At 44.1% G+C, this 17,756-nt stretch overlaps 1 protein-coding gene and 1 non-coding gene across 3 annotated transcripts in view; one reads left to right on the plus strand and one right to left on the minus strand.

The window, feature by feature from the left end:
- DPYSL5 (dihydropyrimidinase like 5) overlaps positions 1-17,756 on the minus strand; it is an 88,962-nt gene that overhangs the window by 22,203 nt on the left and 49,003 nt on the right. Inside the window, exons 3-4 of one of the 2 annotated variants that reach the window (XM_036873069.1) lie at positions 2,964-3,122; positions 769-948 (exon numbers count right to left, since the gene is read on the minus strand). In XM_036873069.1, coding sequence (XP_036728964.1) covers positions 769-948; positions 2,964-3,122 — 339 coding nt within the window. The remainder of the gene's footprint in view (positions 1-768; positions 949-2,963; positions 3,123-17,756) is intronic. The other variant, XM_036873070.1, reaches the window with a different exon arrangement.
- LOC118906550 lies at positions 16,455-16,562 on the plus strand. The gene has a single exon (XR_005022531.1). It is a non-coding gene; the product is annotated as a U6 spliceosomal RNA (small nuclear RNA).

Consider the following 17,756-nt stretch of genomic DNA (forward strand, 5'->3'; position numbering starts at 1 on the left):
AAAAATACTGAACCCAAGGGACAGTAAAATATGCTCAGCACAGCCCATTCCAATAGGCTTGCTGCTTTTCTCACTTCTGTAATACTCATCTTATAAAGAGGGCAGGATTAGTACAGGAGATCCCCTGAGTCTCACTTCATAATGATTGAAAATATCTTTTCCTCTTAAAAATACAGTTCAGTCACCAGCCAACAGGCCTGGGACACTAAAGACAAACACTGTTTATTGATCTGCAAATCAGAATTTCCTCACTGGAAATCTAGTTAAATCTCCAGCTTCCACAGATGCCTAGATTAACCTTTACCCCAAGTATCCTACTTAAGACCCAGTAGTACAAAGGGGCTTGTCTGTCTTGGTACCAGTGAGAAGATCTCTATAATACCTCAGGTCCGCTGAGGAGGTACAGGAAAATGGAATGTTGACCCTTATTTATTCTGTATGCCACATCTCATTAAAACTATTTCTTAGAGGTGCTCCAAATTCCTTTGTGATAATGGAATGTAAGTATCATATTTGAATGAAGATATCATCATCCAAGACTTAGAAACCCTTTTGGACTATACAGAGAGACTTGTTTTTTACAGACACTAGAAAAGTTTGGATTTTTGGACAAAGATCTGTCATCTGGGCTGTTAACATCTCACACTTTCTTTTATAATTTGTTTTATCTGAACCCTGTAGGGAGGGTCATGGGTGGTCAGGAATCCCCCCGAGAACTGTCTCTATTGGTGCTCCCCCAACTTCCCCCAACATTCTCTACTGCCTTGCCTCGGCCACGAGCTCCCCATTTTCAGCATGGACCCGGGCGATCGCCCCAATATCCTTGCAAGCGTGAAACACTTGGTACAGTTCGCTGTCCCGAAGCATATACAAGTCCTTGTAGGTCATGAACATCTGGAACGAGTTGACACCCTTCTCCCTCACCAGGGTCTCCATTTCTGCTTTCACCTGGAGAGCAGAATGCAAAGGCAATGCCACGTGAGTACAGAGAGCCAAGAGGCTGACTGGCAGACGCTGGCCCAGCGCGGAGGAGAGGTGGCTCTGTCGCCACATGACCACCCGCAACCTTGCAGTATCTCACTCTCCTCCCACTCCACAGGCTGCTGTGAGGTCACGTGAGCAAATGGATGCGGAAGTGTTTTGAAAATTGTCCAGCGTGACACAAATATAGAAACTAGATCTGGGCATGTTTCTCCTATCACATAAGCTTGTCCTGTGTTTCTGTCTCCAAATCAGCCTTATTGGTAAATGCACTAATGACTTTTACACCTGTGGACAGTTCCCTCTGCCCCCCATAACAGAAGGGGTGTTACAGGGAAGGCGTACTAATGCTAAAAATCCAGAGACCTGGGGAAAATCTAACTTAGGGACAAAGCCAAAAATGAAGCAAAGTTATGTGAATAAGGAGATTCATCCCAACATTATTTATACTAGGAAAAAATGGAAGAAACGTTGGTCCAACAATAGGAAAACAAATTGTGATTCATCTACTTGACAGAACATTAGGTGGCCATGGCATTGATGGTCATGAAGGCCATGCAGCCAGATGGAAAATGCTCACACTTAAGTGAAAGAGTTACTGTGTAAAAAGCAGGTATGAAAAAAGACCAGAAGGAAATAAGCTAAAATAACAATAGTGATTGTGTTGGGGTGACTGAATTATGTGCTTCCTTTCTTTTCTATTTTTAAAATCTGTAATTAGAAAAAAAAAATTTTGGTTATTATAAAAAAGAATTAAAAATTCTAGATGCATGAAAATCCCCACAACCTTTGGGGACTTAGGGATAGCTGACTTGGCCTCAATGTTGCTGGGAATCTGAGCGGACCCTCTCTATTCCAGGCCACTGGAGGAGGGAAGGGAGAGAGGCTCAGGGTAGGGGTCGCCCATCCAGGAGGGTGTCCGAAGTGGACAAAACTTCCATCTGAGATAAGGGATGGCTAACATTCAGTGTGGACTGCACCTTTTACCTGGTACCAGGAGGGGGATCTTCATGTGTGAGGTTGGGGGGTTCCAAGGCCTTTCATAAGCACCAGTTTGGATATAATGGAAGAGATTGTGTAAGCCCCACGCTCAAGGCTTGTACCTGAGGGCAGAAGTACAGCCAGGCTTTTAGTCACTGTCTCAGAAGGGACTCAGGCCCTTTAGATCAGGATCCACAGCTGGAGAACTTTGTAAAATTTCTTAATGCTTATTTATTTTTAAGATTCCAAGGCACCCACTCAAGTACTGGCACATGGTGACTAATGAGCACTTGATGAAAGAATGAATATCCAGGTTGCTTCCCTGGGGTAATAAGCAGTAAAACTCCAGAAGTGAAGCAAAATCTAAATGCCTGTATATCTGTATTCGGGAAGAACAAGGAAGAGGGAATCCGGGGAGCAGGGACTGGACTCTGGCCCTGGGGCCTGGGCAACGGGAGGCCAGGAAAGCCAGGGGCACAGAGGCTGGACTGAGAAAGGGCCCAGTGGGAGCCACACACCAGGAGCAAACTCAGGGTGCCCAGAGCAGGAGCTGGGGCCCAGCAGGAAAGAAGCACCCCAATTCATTCTTACCAGGCAGCACTGAGCCAGGATGGGACCCTCCGTTCTGAGACCTTAGTGCTGTCACTCCAAGCACAAAATGATGTGACCCTCAGGGCTGACCCTTACTGAGCTTGCTACTCAGCAGCAACCCCTTAGGGGTTGCTACATAAGTGGCACCTTATGTAGAGCATCAGGACATGCTGAGCGCCCTGTGGTCAGAGCGCTGGAAAACTGGCTCTTTAAATTAAGCAAAACAGGCCTCCCCCCTTATAGAATCGTAAGTGTTTTTTCCTTTGGCATTTGGAGGAGTTAGGATGGTGGTGGGAGGGGTGTTCCACACCGCAGGACAGCATCAGCCCCCCCAGCTGGCTCTCACCAAATGGCCCCTCTACCAAAAGGAGCACTGGTTCTTCTTTTGGGGTTCCACCCAGCGCTGTTACCTTGGGTGCCCACCAGGGGATCCCCACATGGAGGGCGTAGTCACAGCAGACCTTGGGGTCAGCCAGACCCCGGCACTTCTCGTAGGCATCCACAAGGGAGGTCTCCTTGTCAGGCAGGACATGGCCGATGATCATGGTGGTACCTCCAACTAGTGCTGCCTGAGGGAGACGGGAAAAGCAATCTCGTCACATCTCTACCCGCACCCAAGTCGCCGACGTGGGGACACTGGGTCCTCAGGTGGACATTCAGGACAACCACAGACCCTCCCGCACAAGAGGCTGGGAGTCCCAAGTGCAGCAATGTTTGGGAAGCTGTAAGGAGCCGTCAACACAGGAGCCAGTGTGTAATCTTCATCATTACTGTGGATCCAGCACACAAACCTGCTTCTTCCTCACCTTGGGTTGCAGCTCGGTGCTTGGGAAAAACCACTTAGTGTGTTACCAGTGCCTATATTTCCAAATGAGAAGGTTCCCCCCAGACAATTTCTGACCAACTTGAATATATAGATGATGTAATCAAATGTCTACCACAATGTAATATAAGTCTGTTTATAATATTATTTTAGTTACACATATATATGTAAACCATAATGAATAAAATGTCAATTTGACTCTATTGTTTTGTTTTATTTGCTCACATTTCATGAAACAATTCTATTCAAAGTTTTTATAGGCATCTTCACATCAGGGTCTTTGTCTTCAGTTTTTCCAAGAACATTAACTTCATTTCCATCTGTCTTGTCTGAGATAGAGCATTTTAGGTCACCGTACTATCTATCAGTGAAAAACTGATCCTATCCACAATCTCCACGAGATACCACTTAAAAAGAAATCTTTTAAAGGTCTCATTTGCAATCACAAACAATGCTCCCAGGAATAATTACTCAATCTGTATTAAAGGTCTGCCCCCATGTACTTTTTTAAAAACCAGTTTGGTCAGGTGACCACCATGAGCTTCCTAAACTAGCACTGACCAAAGTCTATTCCAGGCTAATGGGTTGTTCTCCAAAAAAACTTTATTGAGATAAAAATTGAGACAGGCCCCATAATATGTGAAACTTTATGAGGGCTTTAATATAGGTGACTCTCTTTTCTTGATGAATTAAAATTTGGACAAAACCTACTCTTTTATTTGGATCCTTACTGTGACTGGAATCAGCTCCAAGTTCAAGTCCCTGCTATGCCACCTCCCGGCTGGATAACCTCAGCCCGGTTACTTGACCTCTGTGATGCAAGAGGTCAAGTATGTTTTTTCTCTTTTTTTCTTTTTGTTTTTAACATTTTTCATTTATTTATTTTTTAAATATTCTGTTACAGAGTCTTTACCTATACCATGGGACCAGCTTCCTTGTTGGAGAGCTGTGAAAGTCAAGAGAATCATCATTTTGTAAAGTTTTGTCCTAATATATGTGTTTAGTTATTCAGAGTTTAGTTGTTTATCTCTGTTTTCTGTATGGGAGGAAAACAGCACAATGAAACTGTCTTGATGATTTCATGCTTCTCTATTCAGTTAAATCATTGATCACGAATCAGAAATATTGCTGGAGAATAAGGGACTGAAAAAAAAATTAGTTCAGTGGCCAAGCAACAATTACAATGAAAGCTCTTGCAACACTGATTTTCCATGCTGACCCTGGCTGGGCGGGTGAGACTAGTCCCCTTGTTGTCCTGGGAAACCCAGGGGCCTGACTTCTTGCATAGCTTAAAGCAACCAACAGAGGGTGCTAGTTCTGCGGCTCACACGCAGGAATCGTGATGTGGGAGATGGAGAGAAGGGGAAGAGCAGCAGATTGTAGCTTTACTAGCTGGCTTCTATTTCTGATTTTGCTGGATTGTGCCAGAATGATTCACCCTCGTAGCAGGTGGTTGTACTCTATTTTGTCCTGAAATGCATTTCTTGCTTTTATGTGTGGACACGGGGGTGTCTGGTATATTGGGATGTTACACACCAAATTGTTTTACTTCTTCTGTGGTTCTAGATTGTTTTCCTTTGCACCCTCGTCTGTCTGTAGACTTGCATAGAAAAAAAAGGGAACATGGAGACAGCACAGTGGAATAAGACAGCTAAGACCGTTCTTAGCATCTGTGGGCTTCTGAGAGTAGAAAAGGAGATTCAGATTCTGCTGAATCTCTAGTTATAAGTTACAGATCAAGCTAACAAACTGTTACACAGAGTATATTCTGTGCTCCTACTCTAACAGATATATGTTCATAATGACTCAGAAGGCCAGGCTTGAGTTCAGAATTCTCAGAATGCTTGTAGTTCTGAGCTATACTCTAGGGGATGTTGGCCTTCAGCCTCTGCGTCTGCCTCTAGCCCATACTCTCCAACTCTGGTTATGTGTCCTGCAGCCCACGGATCTAAGCTCTGCTCACTCCTGCAAGATGCCACCCTGGGGCTAGGCGTGCACAGAGTGGTGGTCTGGCCCCCAGAAGGACAGATGCAGGCTAACGTAGGCCCTGGCAGTGCTCAGGCCCTTTGTCAGGGGATTCCAGGGCCCCAGAGTGTGGTCCAGGATTGGGACAGTGGGCTCTGGGCAGATGTGGGGGAGTTGCCTGTAGTCCAGAGCCCATGGCAGAGACTCCTCTTGCCTGGGTCCAAGGATAGTAACTGAAAAGCATTCTGGAAGGAGTCAGAAGCATCCGGCAGTGGTCCTGACTTTCCCAATTGCTGGTTGTAATCCTGTGTGCCTGCTCTGCTCTGCGCCCCACCGCTGGGGGCCCACAGCAGCTCAGGTGGCAGTGGATGTGAGAACCTCTATAAGCTGGGAAGGGGCATATAAATATCTGGAATAATCATTACTGCTGTTACCCCAGGCCTCAAAGCAAAAGTTTAATGGGATCAGTAAACACTTTCCCAGCTGCGGGTTCGGGATCCCACACCAGATGCTGGATGCACTAGCGCTGGTTTCCTCCCAGGCAAGATGCACACAGAGCTGGCTTCTAAAATATGCACAGTTCCCACCCACGGGATGAATGCCGACAAGCTCAGTCTTTGCAGGAATGTGATATCACAGATGTGACAGACCTTTTTACTGTCATCCCACACAAAACAGCCTTGTAGAAATCAACAGCAGAGCGTGACCCAATCCTGTTCCGGAGGCTTTCAAAAGGATTATATTTACGATAATCAAAAGGAAAGGTGACTGTGTGACTGCTGAATGTTCATAACTGTCTTTATGCAAGAAAAGTAAGCTGTGAAAGATCTTTAGAAATCAATAGAAATGATGTTCATGGAGGCTAAGTCTTCACATGGAACAAGGGTGACGCTATAACGAGTGAAAAAGACAGAATTCAATAAGGTACCCAAGATACTTAGAAGTATGTTTAAACACACACACACACACCCACACAAAGAAAAAAAAAATGGAAGGAAATATACCAAAACATTAACAATGACTGTTTTTGGATGACGAGATTCTGAGTAATTTATTTTTTCTAATTTTCTGAAATTTACTTCATAGAATATGTTACTTGAAATAATACTGTATACATAAAAAAATTAATTTGGAGGAAACTAAAACTACTTAAAATTTAGTTAACCATGTTTATGTATTTAAAATACTTTCTCTTAAAGTTATGAAACATTTCAACCATACAGTAAAAGTACAGAACATAATACAACACATACCCATGAACCCACTACTCAAATTTAACAGATGTTAGCTTTTTACTGTATTTACCTTACACGTTTTTTAATTAAAAAAATGAAAGAAAATATTTCGAATACAACTGGAACCCTCCATCCTATTCCCATCCCTTAACCCTGAGGTTGATATAAATTTCTCCCAACCATGTTCTTATGCTTTTACTATATTTGTTTTGCAAATCTGAAAAATGTACACAAGTGGTACTATACTGTCCATGTCCTTTTGCAACTTGCTTTTTTTACTTGACAGAATTAAGATTCATTTATGGAGAGATATTTCATTCATCTAAATTAATTCACTGTATGAACATTCCTCCAGGTATGTAGTCATTTCTGAGTTCACGGACATTGACTGCTATACCTGGTGCTTGAACATTCTCACGCACACCAGAGTGGTCCCTGCATTCAGGGTATATGGTGCCCGGAAGTAGAATTGCTGCTTCCTGACACACGCGCTTCTCCAATTATGCCAGACACGACCATGGAACAGCTAACACTCTAGGGCCTACTGGAGCCTGGTGGTTGACCAGAACTGGCCATTTATCAACCCAGGCCCTTATTTTTTTTGACATAAACTACTATCTAGCCAAGCATTCCCCACTGTGTATGTGGCATTCGTTTCTATTGTGAATGTGAGACTTCACGTCTCTCACTGTTAAGTTAATACGGACTTTAGGACCATTTGTTTAACCAACAGACGCAGCACCATCACACACACTTGGCAGGATATGAAACATAATTTTACTATTTCAAAGGGTTACCATTATTTTGTTTTTGATATTGATGACATACCGCTGGGTAAATCTGGGTTTATTTGATGCCCAGTCATGTCACATCCCCTTGTTCCCTAAGAAAAACCAGTATTCTTTTTTTTTTTTAACACCTTTATTGGAGTATAATTGCTTTACAATGGTATGTTAGTTTCTGCTGTATAACACAGTGAATCAGCTATATGTATACATATATCCTCATATCCCTTCCCTTTTGCGTCTCCCTCCCACCCTATCTCACCCCTCTAGGGGGACACAAAGCACCGAGCTGATCTCCCTATGCTATGCAGATGCTTCCCACTAGCTATCTATTTTACATTTAAAACCAATATTCTTAATGGTAATCCATTTTATGTCAGTTTCCAGGCATATGCTTGGCAGGAACTTGTACTGAACTCAACCTAAACCTGTTATTATAAATGTCATCTTTATGCTTCAGAAGTTATCAGACCACTGTGGGCACATGGGGGTCTCCGTATTGACCAGGGACCTGCTCAGCAAGTTGGAAAGAAATTTCAGGTATAATTTATTTGCTGACATCACAGCGTTGGAAAGAACAGTGCATTGGCCCTTCCTGGTTTTGTCAGGACAAAGATCTTTGGAGAGTCATTCTCTACCATCTTCTACGTTGCTGCAGCTCTAATCACGTTTTGCTGAGTTCCCAGTAGCAATGGTTTTTCTCTACCCCTCCACCCTGCCCCCAAAAGGGAAAGGTTAGGTTCTCTGGCTCCAAGGCCAGGAACCAATAGGTCAAGGCACAAACTTTGTACCTTGTTGTTGAGAAGGCAGTTGGGCCAGAGCTTATCTGTGGGGTTTTTCATTAGGGGTGGGGGAGGGACTTCCTGTGAGCATATTTTCACACTAGTGCTCAGAAAATGGGTGTGTTTGGGGGGAGGTGTCTGCTAGTATCTAGATGTATAGATTAAGGGCAACTCAATCTTCACAGAGGGAACAATCCTACACTGAGAATCAAATAAGAAGTATTTGGATGTGCTTTGTAAACTAAGTCCAATGCAAACGTTTCGACATTTCTTAATGCAGTTGAGAAAGCCATCACTTGTTCAGATGGATCTGCTTCTCTTGGAATTGCTGAACCACTTCCTTTTCTTTTCACATTGAATTTATCTTCCATCTTTTACTCATACTCGCTCGAAGTACAAGAGAAAAAAAAAAAAAACCAGATCAGTGGCTTCTCTCTTGCTCTGAATAACTTCCTTGCCCTTCAGGGATCTTGTTGGCTGCTGCTCCCTGGCCCTCAGGAAAGCCAGCTCTTAAGCAGCACCACTCCTTGGGATGTGAGAGACTCCCCAAAGAAGGGCCTGAGCATTTCGTCAAGTGAGATGATGTATGTATGGTACCTAGAACCATGCCTGGCACTCAGTAAACACCTTTCTCATCCTGAAACATACGCCCACCAGCCAACGCCAGCTCCATGGGTATGTGGCTTGTGCAGTCCCACAGTGCCCTGTGTTCAGACTGGCTCTGTCCTGGTTTAATCTCTGCTGTCATCTTGAAATTCTTAATAGTTTTTAAACAAGGAGTCCCACATTTTTATCAGCTACATTGACCTGATCTAGGGAGGTCACGCTCTTAACAGGTTTACGCTGGCTTCACTGCCAATTCATCCAGCTCACGCTGGGGGCTCAGGACCCTGACCCTCTCTCCGGTAATTCCCTTCAAGGCTGCTTGAATGCTGACCACTGCTCCAACCTCTTTTACAGTCTCCCCAACACCTTTTATCAAATGCCCCTTTTCTCTGAAAAACAAACAAAACAACACAAACCCTCCCTGCAACCAGCCTTTCTCCAGGACACCAAGTGATACATGATTGTTCCTTGGGACCACCCACTGTCCCTCTGGCTACATACAGCTCCCAAGCTTTTTCTTGACCCGTTGAGCTCATTCTTCAGCTGACTGGTTTTCTCTAAATTGCATATTTATAATTAACTGCACTTCTCAATTTCCTTTTACTTTTCACTCCTACCTTCTGGGTCCCAGCCTCTATTACTTCATCTAGGGCATGGTCCCACTTCTGACCTTGCAATGCTCTCACTGTAAGCATTACCATATCTAAAACTCACCCTTCATTCTTTGAATTTTCAGTACAGGAGACAGGCAACATTCAATCTGCAATATACCTTGGGAAAAGGACATTTTCCCACACTTAACCTGCTTACCATTTTTTAAAAAAATTATTTATTTTATTTATTTTTGGCTGTGTTGGGTCTTCATTGCTGTGCGCGGGCTTTCTCTAGTTGCGGCGAGCGGGGCCTACTCTTTGTTGCGGTGCGCGGGCTTCCCATTGCGGTGGCTTCTCTTGTTGCACAGCACGGGCTTTAGGCACGTGGGCTTCAGTAGTTGTGGCTCACGGGCTCTAGAGAGCAGGCTCAGTAGTTGTGGCACACGGGCTTAGTTGCTCCGCGGCATGTGGGATCTTCCCGGACCAGGGCTCGAACCCGTGTCCCCTGCATTGGCAGGTGGATTCTTAACCACTGTACCACCAGGGAAGTCCCCTGCCTGCCATTTTTAAAACACATTAATGTTATATTTAGAGGCAAAATAGTAGAGTGACAAGAACCAGACTTTAAGGCAGGCAGATCTAGATTTAAATCCTAGCTCCATCACTTATGGTTATAAGACTTTGGGCAAGTTATTTAATCTCTTTGAGCTTCATTTTCCCCATTTGTAAAATGGAGTAATAATACACCCCTTGTGGGGTTACCATGAGGATTAAATGAGATAATGCACATAAAGCACCTGGGACAGCACCTGCACATAGTAGGAGCCCAATAAATACTAATGATTTATACTACTATTATAACTATTATAGTTAATAAACAATAAGCATAATTTGTAGGTAGCATGAATGTGTACACCATGCTATGTGTATCAGATGCTCCAGAAGAAGTGGGAAATATAAGTACCTTAGAGTCCAGTTAGCAAACAGGACAAGAAAAAAGTTCATTTCTAATAGAAATGACTTCAAAATAATGAGAGTACAAAGCAGCACAAGATAACATTCCTCAGTGGTGACGGCAACATCAAGTTCAACAGACCAGAGGAGGGGAAGGACACAGTAGGATGGGCAGGCTGAGAGCTGGAAGGGGACAGGATGAGACACTCTGGGGTAGGAAATGATGTGGGCAGAGCCGGGGACACAGCCAGAGGACAGAGAATAGATCTGTTTGGTCTTGGCTGAGGCAAACTGTGTGGACCTTGATGAGGTTGGATTCCATCAATCAGCAAAGTTTAGCAACTTGTGTGTGTGGAGGTGGTGGTGATGAGGGGGCTTCGGGAGTGTGGGGTTTATGAGCACATTTACAGAGAGGACTCTGGTCACCCCCATCCCTGGACATGTCTGTAGTCACAGCAGGCTTCTGGGCGGAGCAAGAACATGAAAATCAGACTCCAGAACATGGCCCTGACTGCTCAGTGCAAACTCGACTGCAGTGCTGAGATGATGGACCTCAACCTGGGGACTGGGATGAATGACATATGTGAAACCTGTTTCAGGGAAGAAGTAGCAGCCAGGTTCGATGACAGAAGAGGAGGGGATGTAAATAACAGGGGAGGTTTTATGCCTGTGTGGCTGAAAAAATAGTATCAGGAGAGGAACAACCAAATTTAGGAGGGAAGGGAGTCTTTAGAAATCTTAAGGCAGAGCTGATGGAGGGACAATGGAGCAGATGAAAATTGCTAATTATAACCAACATCCATTGAGCACATACTCTGTGGCTATTTAATTCTCACAACAGTCCTGTGAAATATGTATTATTATCCCCATTATTCAGATGAGGAAACTGAGGGTTGATATTCATATCTATTAGGCCGGGAAGGACATCTCTTCCCATCCATTTAGGAGGGGGGTGGATAAAGGAGGAGATGAGCTGAGGTGACATGGAGGAGAGCTGAGGGTGCCCAGGCCCTTGGTCCCAGACTTCTTAGCAAAACAGAGGGAAGGTTTTGGGAAAATTAGGAGTGTCAGTCTGAGCCAAGACGAGGTTTAAGAAAACTGTATGGGAAACGCACTACAGAATCAACGAGGGAGGGCTGAAGTAAACTTGCCATATTATAAGGGGTCAGTTCCATGAAGCCAGGAGCTGGGACAGAGAAAGCAGGCTGGGATTGCTGAGGGAGTGGGGAGTCCAGGGACGGACTGACAAAGGCATCCAGGTGGAGGTCCAGCACAGCCAAAAATGAGGAGGGGTCCCAGAGCAGAGTTTGGTTGGGGCTTAGAGTGACATCTGAAATTTTATGTTTGTTAGAAATACAGTTCGATTCTCTGACGGTACGTGAAGGCAGGGTGCTCTGGTGGGAGAGGCCTGAACTCTGGAGCCTGGAACACCTGGGTCCGAGGTCTGGCTTTATCGCTGAGGAGTCCTGTGGTCTTGAGCAAGTAAGCTCTGGCTTGGGAGGATGGGGGTGTCATTCCTGGAAGGAGGGGTCCCCGGGAGAGGAGTGGGGTTGTGGTGGATGTGTTGAGTTTGGGGCAGGTGCATGGAGGTGTCTAGGCTGTAGCTGTAAACCTGGGAGTCATCAGTAACAGATCATCTGGGGAGAGAAGGTGGGGAGGGGGAGAAGGCAATCTGGGATAGGATCCTGAGAAGCAACCACAGAGGAGAGGAGTAAGACGAAGACAAGACCATGGAAGGAGACTGGGAAGGAGAGCCAAGAGGCAGGAGGAAGAGCAGGCTGGCACGGGGTTATGGAAGCCAAGAAAACCCTGTCACCAAAGCAAGAATCTCCCTGGCTCACTGGCTTCAAGAAGAGGTGAGCTGCCCTAGAAGTTAAGGTGCCTTCGAGGGAAACCCAAGCTCCCCTTCCGAGATGTGAGCATACTAGGGTAGCCTTCAGGTCTCAGGGACAGTGAACACATCTGCCTGGGAAGCCCTGATTTAAGCCTGCCTGGCTCCGGCTCAACAGGTAGACCCTGGGCACACAGGACACAACCAGCTGCAAGCGCTGCTGAGAGTGAGAGAAAGGTAGGGATTCAGTGTGGAATCCCCATCTGCCCTCCTCCCTTCAGCCCCATCCATAAAGAACAGGCCTGACTGCTAAGCTGTGGGGAGCAGCTGGGTCAGGCACAGGTCAGACCAGGCTGGGCAACAGCTCTTGCTCCCCCTTCCTTTCTGTTGCAAATTCCTGAAGACAAAGAGGTGCTGGCTCTCTCCAGGGCTGCTTGTGCAGTGGCCTTGTGGCAGAAGTGCCGGCTGAGCCTGGGAAAGCTAATTTCAAAGGACCCCGCGGGAAAGATGGCTCCTCGGCTCTGGATTCTCAACCCTGGAGGGGCCCAGGGCAGCAGGGGAGTAACCCCCACTATAGAAACTTTGGGATGAAACTAGACCCAGAGAAAATCTCCTGAAGGGATGCAGACCAACACAGGGACCTGGTCCCCATGAAGTGCTCCAGGAGAGGGTCACCTGCACAGCAGAGTGCTGCCCTCACCTAATCTTCATGACCACTGTGTTGGACAGATGTTTTCACCATCTCAGTTTCTGAGACATAAGCCAAGACTGGGATCCAGGTATTTTTATTCCAAATCTCATACTCCTCCGTAACACTGAGAATAGATTTGATACCAACAAATAGTAACTAAGCACAGAGCCTCATAGCCTGGGGCAATCCCACTGCAGATTCAGGGTCTCCCACCTGGTATACTTAAAATAGACAACAAATAAGGAAGTATATACATCAGCCCTAACATTTTCACATTTTGGAACTAGGAATACATGAATACCAAATGGTGGGAGAAATGTAAAAGCATGCATGGTTTTTATCATGAAACGATGCACATTTCTGTGGTTAAGACATTTCCTTTAAATCTGGGAATGAATTGTGTTAATTCCCAGACCCAACAGACTAGCATGTCCCAGGGATGCAGAAGCTAGCAAAAAGTGACACCACTCCCACGGAAGCCATCGGACCACTGTGGCAGTTAGCACCTAGGCTGAACTCACATTCAGGAGAGAAATTAACATTTACTGACAGCCTGCTTTGTGCAATGTTCTTAATATTATTAATATTTATTATCTTATTTGATCCTCAGAATGACTGTAATTTAAAGCAAGGACTCAAACAGATATTTGTATACCCATGTGCATAGCAGCATTACTCATAATAGCTAAAACGTGGAAGCAACCAAGTGTCTATCGACAGATGAATGAATAAACATAATGTGGTACATACATAAAATGGATGTTATCCAACCTTAAAAAAGGAAAGAAATTATGACACATGCTCCAACATGGTTGAAACTTGAGGACATTATGCTCAGTGAAATAAGCCAGTCACAGATGGACAAAAAATGTATGATTCCACTTTTATGAGGTATCTAGAATAGTCAACTTCATAGAGATGGAAAGTGTAATGGTGGTTGCCAGGGGCTGGGAGGATTGGAGGATGGGAAAGTTAGTATTTACGGAGTATAGAATTTCAGTTGGGGAAGATGAAAAAGTTCTGGAGATGGATTATTGTGGTGACAACATTGTGAATGTACTTAATGTCACTGAACTGTACACTTAAAAATGATTAAAGTGATAAATTTTATGTTATATATATTTTATCACAATAGAAATTTTAAAAATATATGATTCTGTAGGGTAGAGGTTACTCCTCTCGTCTTACAGATAAGAAAAATGGGGCTCAGAGGAAATCATGCAGCCAGACTGAATGAGGGTCTATCTGCCGCTAGCACCCTAGGTTTCCTTTACATTATGCCGCCCCTTCTAGAGCTCAGGATAGCCCTGGTCTGACTGCGGGGCTCCCTGGCTCCAAGATTCCTCTGTCAAAGGATGGAGAAAAGCCCAAGTGAAATTGGACCTAACTGCAGTTTAGAAACAGAGGGGTAGGTGTGGCTTGGGCTTGAATTACAGGGCTAAACCTGAGAATTGTGCCAACATCTAAAATTATGAAATGAGGATCTCCAGGCGTCTCTCTAATCCAGAATGATTATCTTCACTGCCGAGCATCCAATTTAAATCATTGTGTTTAATACAAAGCCACAGAACAGAGCAGGCTGTCTCCCGACATGCAGTTACCATGGAGACCGGAGAGGATCCTCAGAGGGAGTTATGTGGCGGAGAGAACGTGGCTGCCAGCTTCTGAGAAGCCAGGGGGCCAGGGGAAACCGTTCTAAAATAGAGCCCGGAGACGCCCTTTGTCATCTTCCTCCTTAGCAAAGCCCCTTCTAATCCCAAAGCGGGAAAGATTACAGGTAAGCAGGTCATGACCATCTTTATTAAAAGTCCAGGCTGCCCACAGATGCCAGACAAGAGGGGTTTGTCAACAATCCAGAAATAGACCACATGTAACCCCATCTGCTCTCCTTCCCTCATCTACTCCAGTGTTGGCGAGTCTTCATTTTGGTCCCAAAGCTCAGTGATAATAGTGCCATCAAGCTGCCGAGGAAGGCTGTCCTGAGGCCGTGCTGGGTGCTGGTGCTGGGGAATGCGGGTTGGCGTCTGCTCTGGGAGGCAGGGAGGCCTATGCCTGTACTTACTAGCTTGGAAAGGCATTTCACTCCCTGAGACTCAGCTTCTCCACCTGCAAAGGAAGGAAAATAAGGCCTGCCTGAGGGGGGCTTTAAAGATCACGATACGCGTATAAGGGATACAGAAATGCTGGGCCTGACGGGGCAGTGCAGCCCTCCTGGAGGGGACAGCGGCTGGAAGCTTAGCTGCAGGTCCTACGCAGAGCCATGCACTGCCAGGTGCCACCTGGGGGTCTGGGAGCCCAGAGCCCGTGAGAGGCTCCACACGCTCCAGGCTGAACACTGCATTTTCCACACAGCAGGAAAAGCAGACTCTTTGATGGGCCACTATGTCTGGGGCTTAGAGATTCAGGACGAGAGTGCTCTCCCGAATATGAGTCCTAGTTATCTTAAGCCTGGCAAAGTGAGAGTCAGGGCACCAAACCAGGAAAGAGCTACAGCCCAGGCCTGGTGGTAACAAAGGGTACTAAACAGAATGGAAACCTGACAGAGGGAAGGGGAGAGGGTGGCAACAGCTCAGTGGTTAGAATTTCAGTTCATGTAAGTTTTATCCTAAACTAGTCTGCTCAGAACTCCCCGGCCCACTTCTGTTCTCCACTGACTCTAAATGTAAGACAAAGAGGGAGCAGAATGAACGCTTCCCTATGACGTCATCACAATTTATTATACATAAAGATATGGATCATGTGAAGATAATATATCGAGATCAATATGTAGCCAAGTATCATGGAACATCCTCATGGACCTCATCTGAACCCCCAGCACCCAGTTAAGTTCCTTTTAACACACACACATCACAGATTTTTTCTCTCCAAATAACTTTAGAAAATTCTAAAGAAAATTCTTAACTTTTGGCTAACAGAAAGGGACCATCCTAAGGGCTGAGAAAGTTTACCAGGTGCTTGGTTAATGCACCCAGTTTACTGTTCTCTTAAGTTTTTGGTTTACAGCCTGCACTAAAAAAGTTTGCTTCCAAGGAGATAGAATAGCCAAAACAACTTTGAAAAAGAAGGACAAAGTTGGAAGATTTATACCACCGGCTTTCAGGACTTACTGTAAAGTTATCATAATCAAGACATTGTGGTATAGGTGTAAAGATAGATACATAGATCAAAAGACAGAAAAGAGAGTGCAAAAATAGACCCACACATATATGGTCAACTGATTTTTGACAAGGGATGATCTTTTCAACAAATGGTGCTGGAACTATTGGATAGCCATATGTAAAAAAACTGAACCTCAACCCTTACTGGATACCATATATAAAAACTAACTTAAAATGAATCATAGACCTAAATGTAAGAGCTAAGATTATAAAACTTCTAAAAGAAAACATAGAAGAAAATCTTAGTGACCTTGGATTTCACAAAAATTTCTCAATTACAGCACGAAAAACAAACTATGAAAGAAAAAGAATTAATAAACTGAACTTCAAAATGAAAAACTTTTGCTCTTCCAATGACATTGTTAAGAAAATGAAGAGGTAAGTCATAGCCTGGGAGAAAATATTTGCAAAACATGTACCCAACAAACGACTTGTAGCTAGAACATATAAACAACTCTGACAACCCAATAAAAAGAAGACAAACAGTGCTCACTTTGGCAACACTAAACTTGGAACAACATGGAGAAGATTAGCATGGTCCCTGCACAAGGATGACACACAGATTCCTGAAGCATTCCATATTTTTCAGTTGTAAGGTAAATAAGTACTAGGGTTGTAATGTATGACATGATAAATATAATTAACACTCCTGGATGTTATAGGTGAAAGTCATTAAGAGAGTAAATCCTAAGAGTTCTCATCACAAGGAAAAAATTTTTTTCTTTTTCTTAAAAAAAAATTATTTATTTATTTTGGCTGCTCCGGGTCTTAGTTGTGGCACACAGGACCTTCACTGCGGCATGTGGGCTTCTTAGTTGTGGCATGCATGTGGGATCTAGTTCCCTGATCAGGGATCGAACCTGGGCCCCCTGCATTGGGAACGTGGAGTCTTACCCACTGGACCACCAGGGAAGTCCCTCTTTTTCTTTTATTTTGTATTTATATGGGATGATGGATGGTCACTAAACTTATTGTGGTAATCTTTTCATGATGTATGTAAGTCAAATCATTATGCTGTACATCTTAAACTTACACAGTGCTGTATATCAACTATATTTCCATAAAACTAGAAAGGAAAAAATAAAGATTTACCTATTCTTTACATTTCATAAAAAAAAAAAAAAAGAAAACCAATGACTCAAAACATAGGGAAAAGATGTGAACTCTTCACCAAAGATATACAGAGGGCAAATAAGCACATGTAGAGACATTCAACACTAGGGAAATGCAAATTAAAACCATAGTGAGCTACCACTGATACATCTGTTAGATGGCTAAAATTAAAAAGACTGACCATAACAAGTGATGGCAAAAATGTGGAGCCTGGAAGGAACAGAAAATGTTACAACCACTTTGGAAACCAGTTTGGCAATTTCTTAAAAAGCTAAATGTACACCTACCATATATTCTAGGCGTCCCACTTCTAGGTAATTACACAGGGGAATGTAAGCATATGTCCACACAAACACTTGTACACAGATATTCATAGTCGCTTTATCTGTAGTTGCCAAAAACTTAATAATGCTAAGTCAGAAACCAGACCAAAAAAGAAATACATACTGTATTTTCCATTACATAAAAATGTGAGAAAATGCAAATTAATCTATAGTGACAGAAAACAGATCAGTGGTTGCCAGCGCAGGGAAGGATTACAAGGGACACCAAGAAACTTTGGCGGGGGTGGAAATGGATATGTTTATTATATTAATGGTGATGGCTTCACAGTATATACATGTGTCAAAGTGTATCAAACCATACACTTTAAAAATGTGTGGCTTAC

Source organism: Balaenoptera musculus, chromosome 13 (genome assembly GCF_009873245.2).
Source record: "Balaenoptera musculus isolate JJ_BM4_2016_0621 chromosome 13, mBalMus1.pri.v3, whole genome shotgun sequence".
NCBI lineage: Eukaryota > Metazoa > Chordata > Mammalia > Artiodactyla > Balaenopteridae > Balaenoptera > Balaenoptera musculus.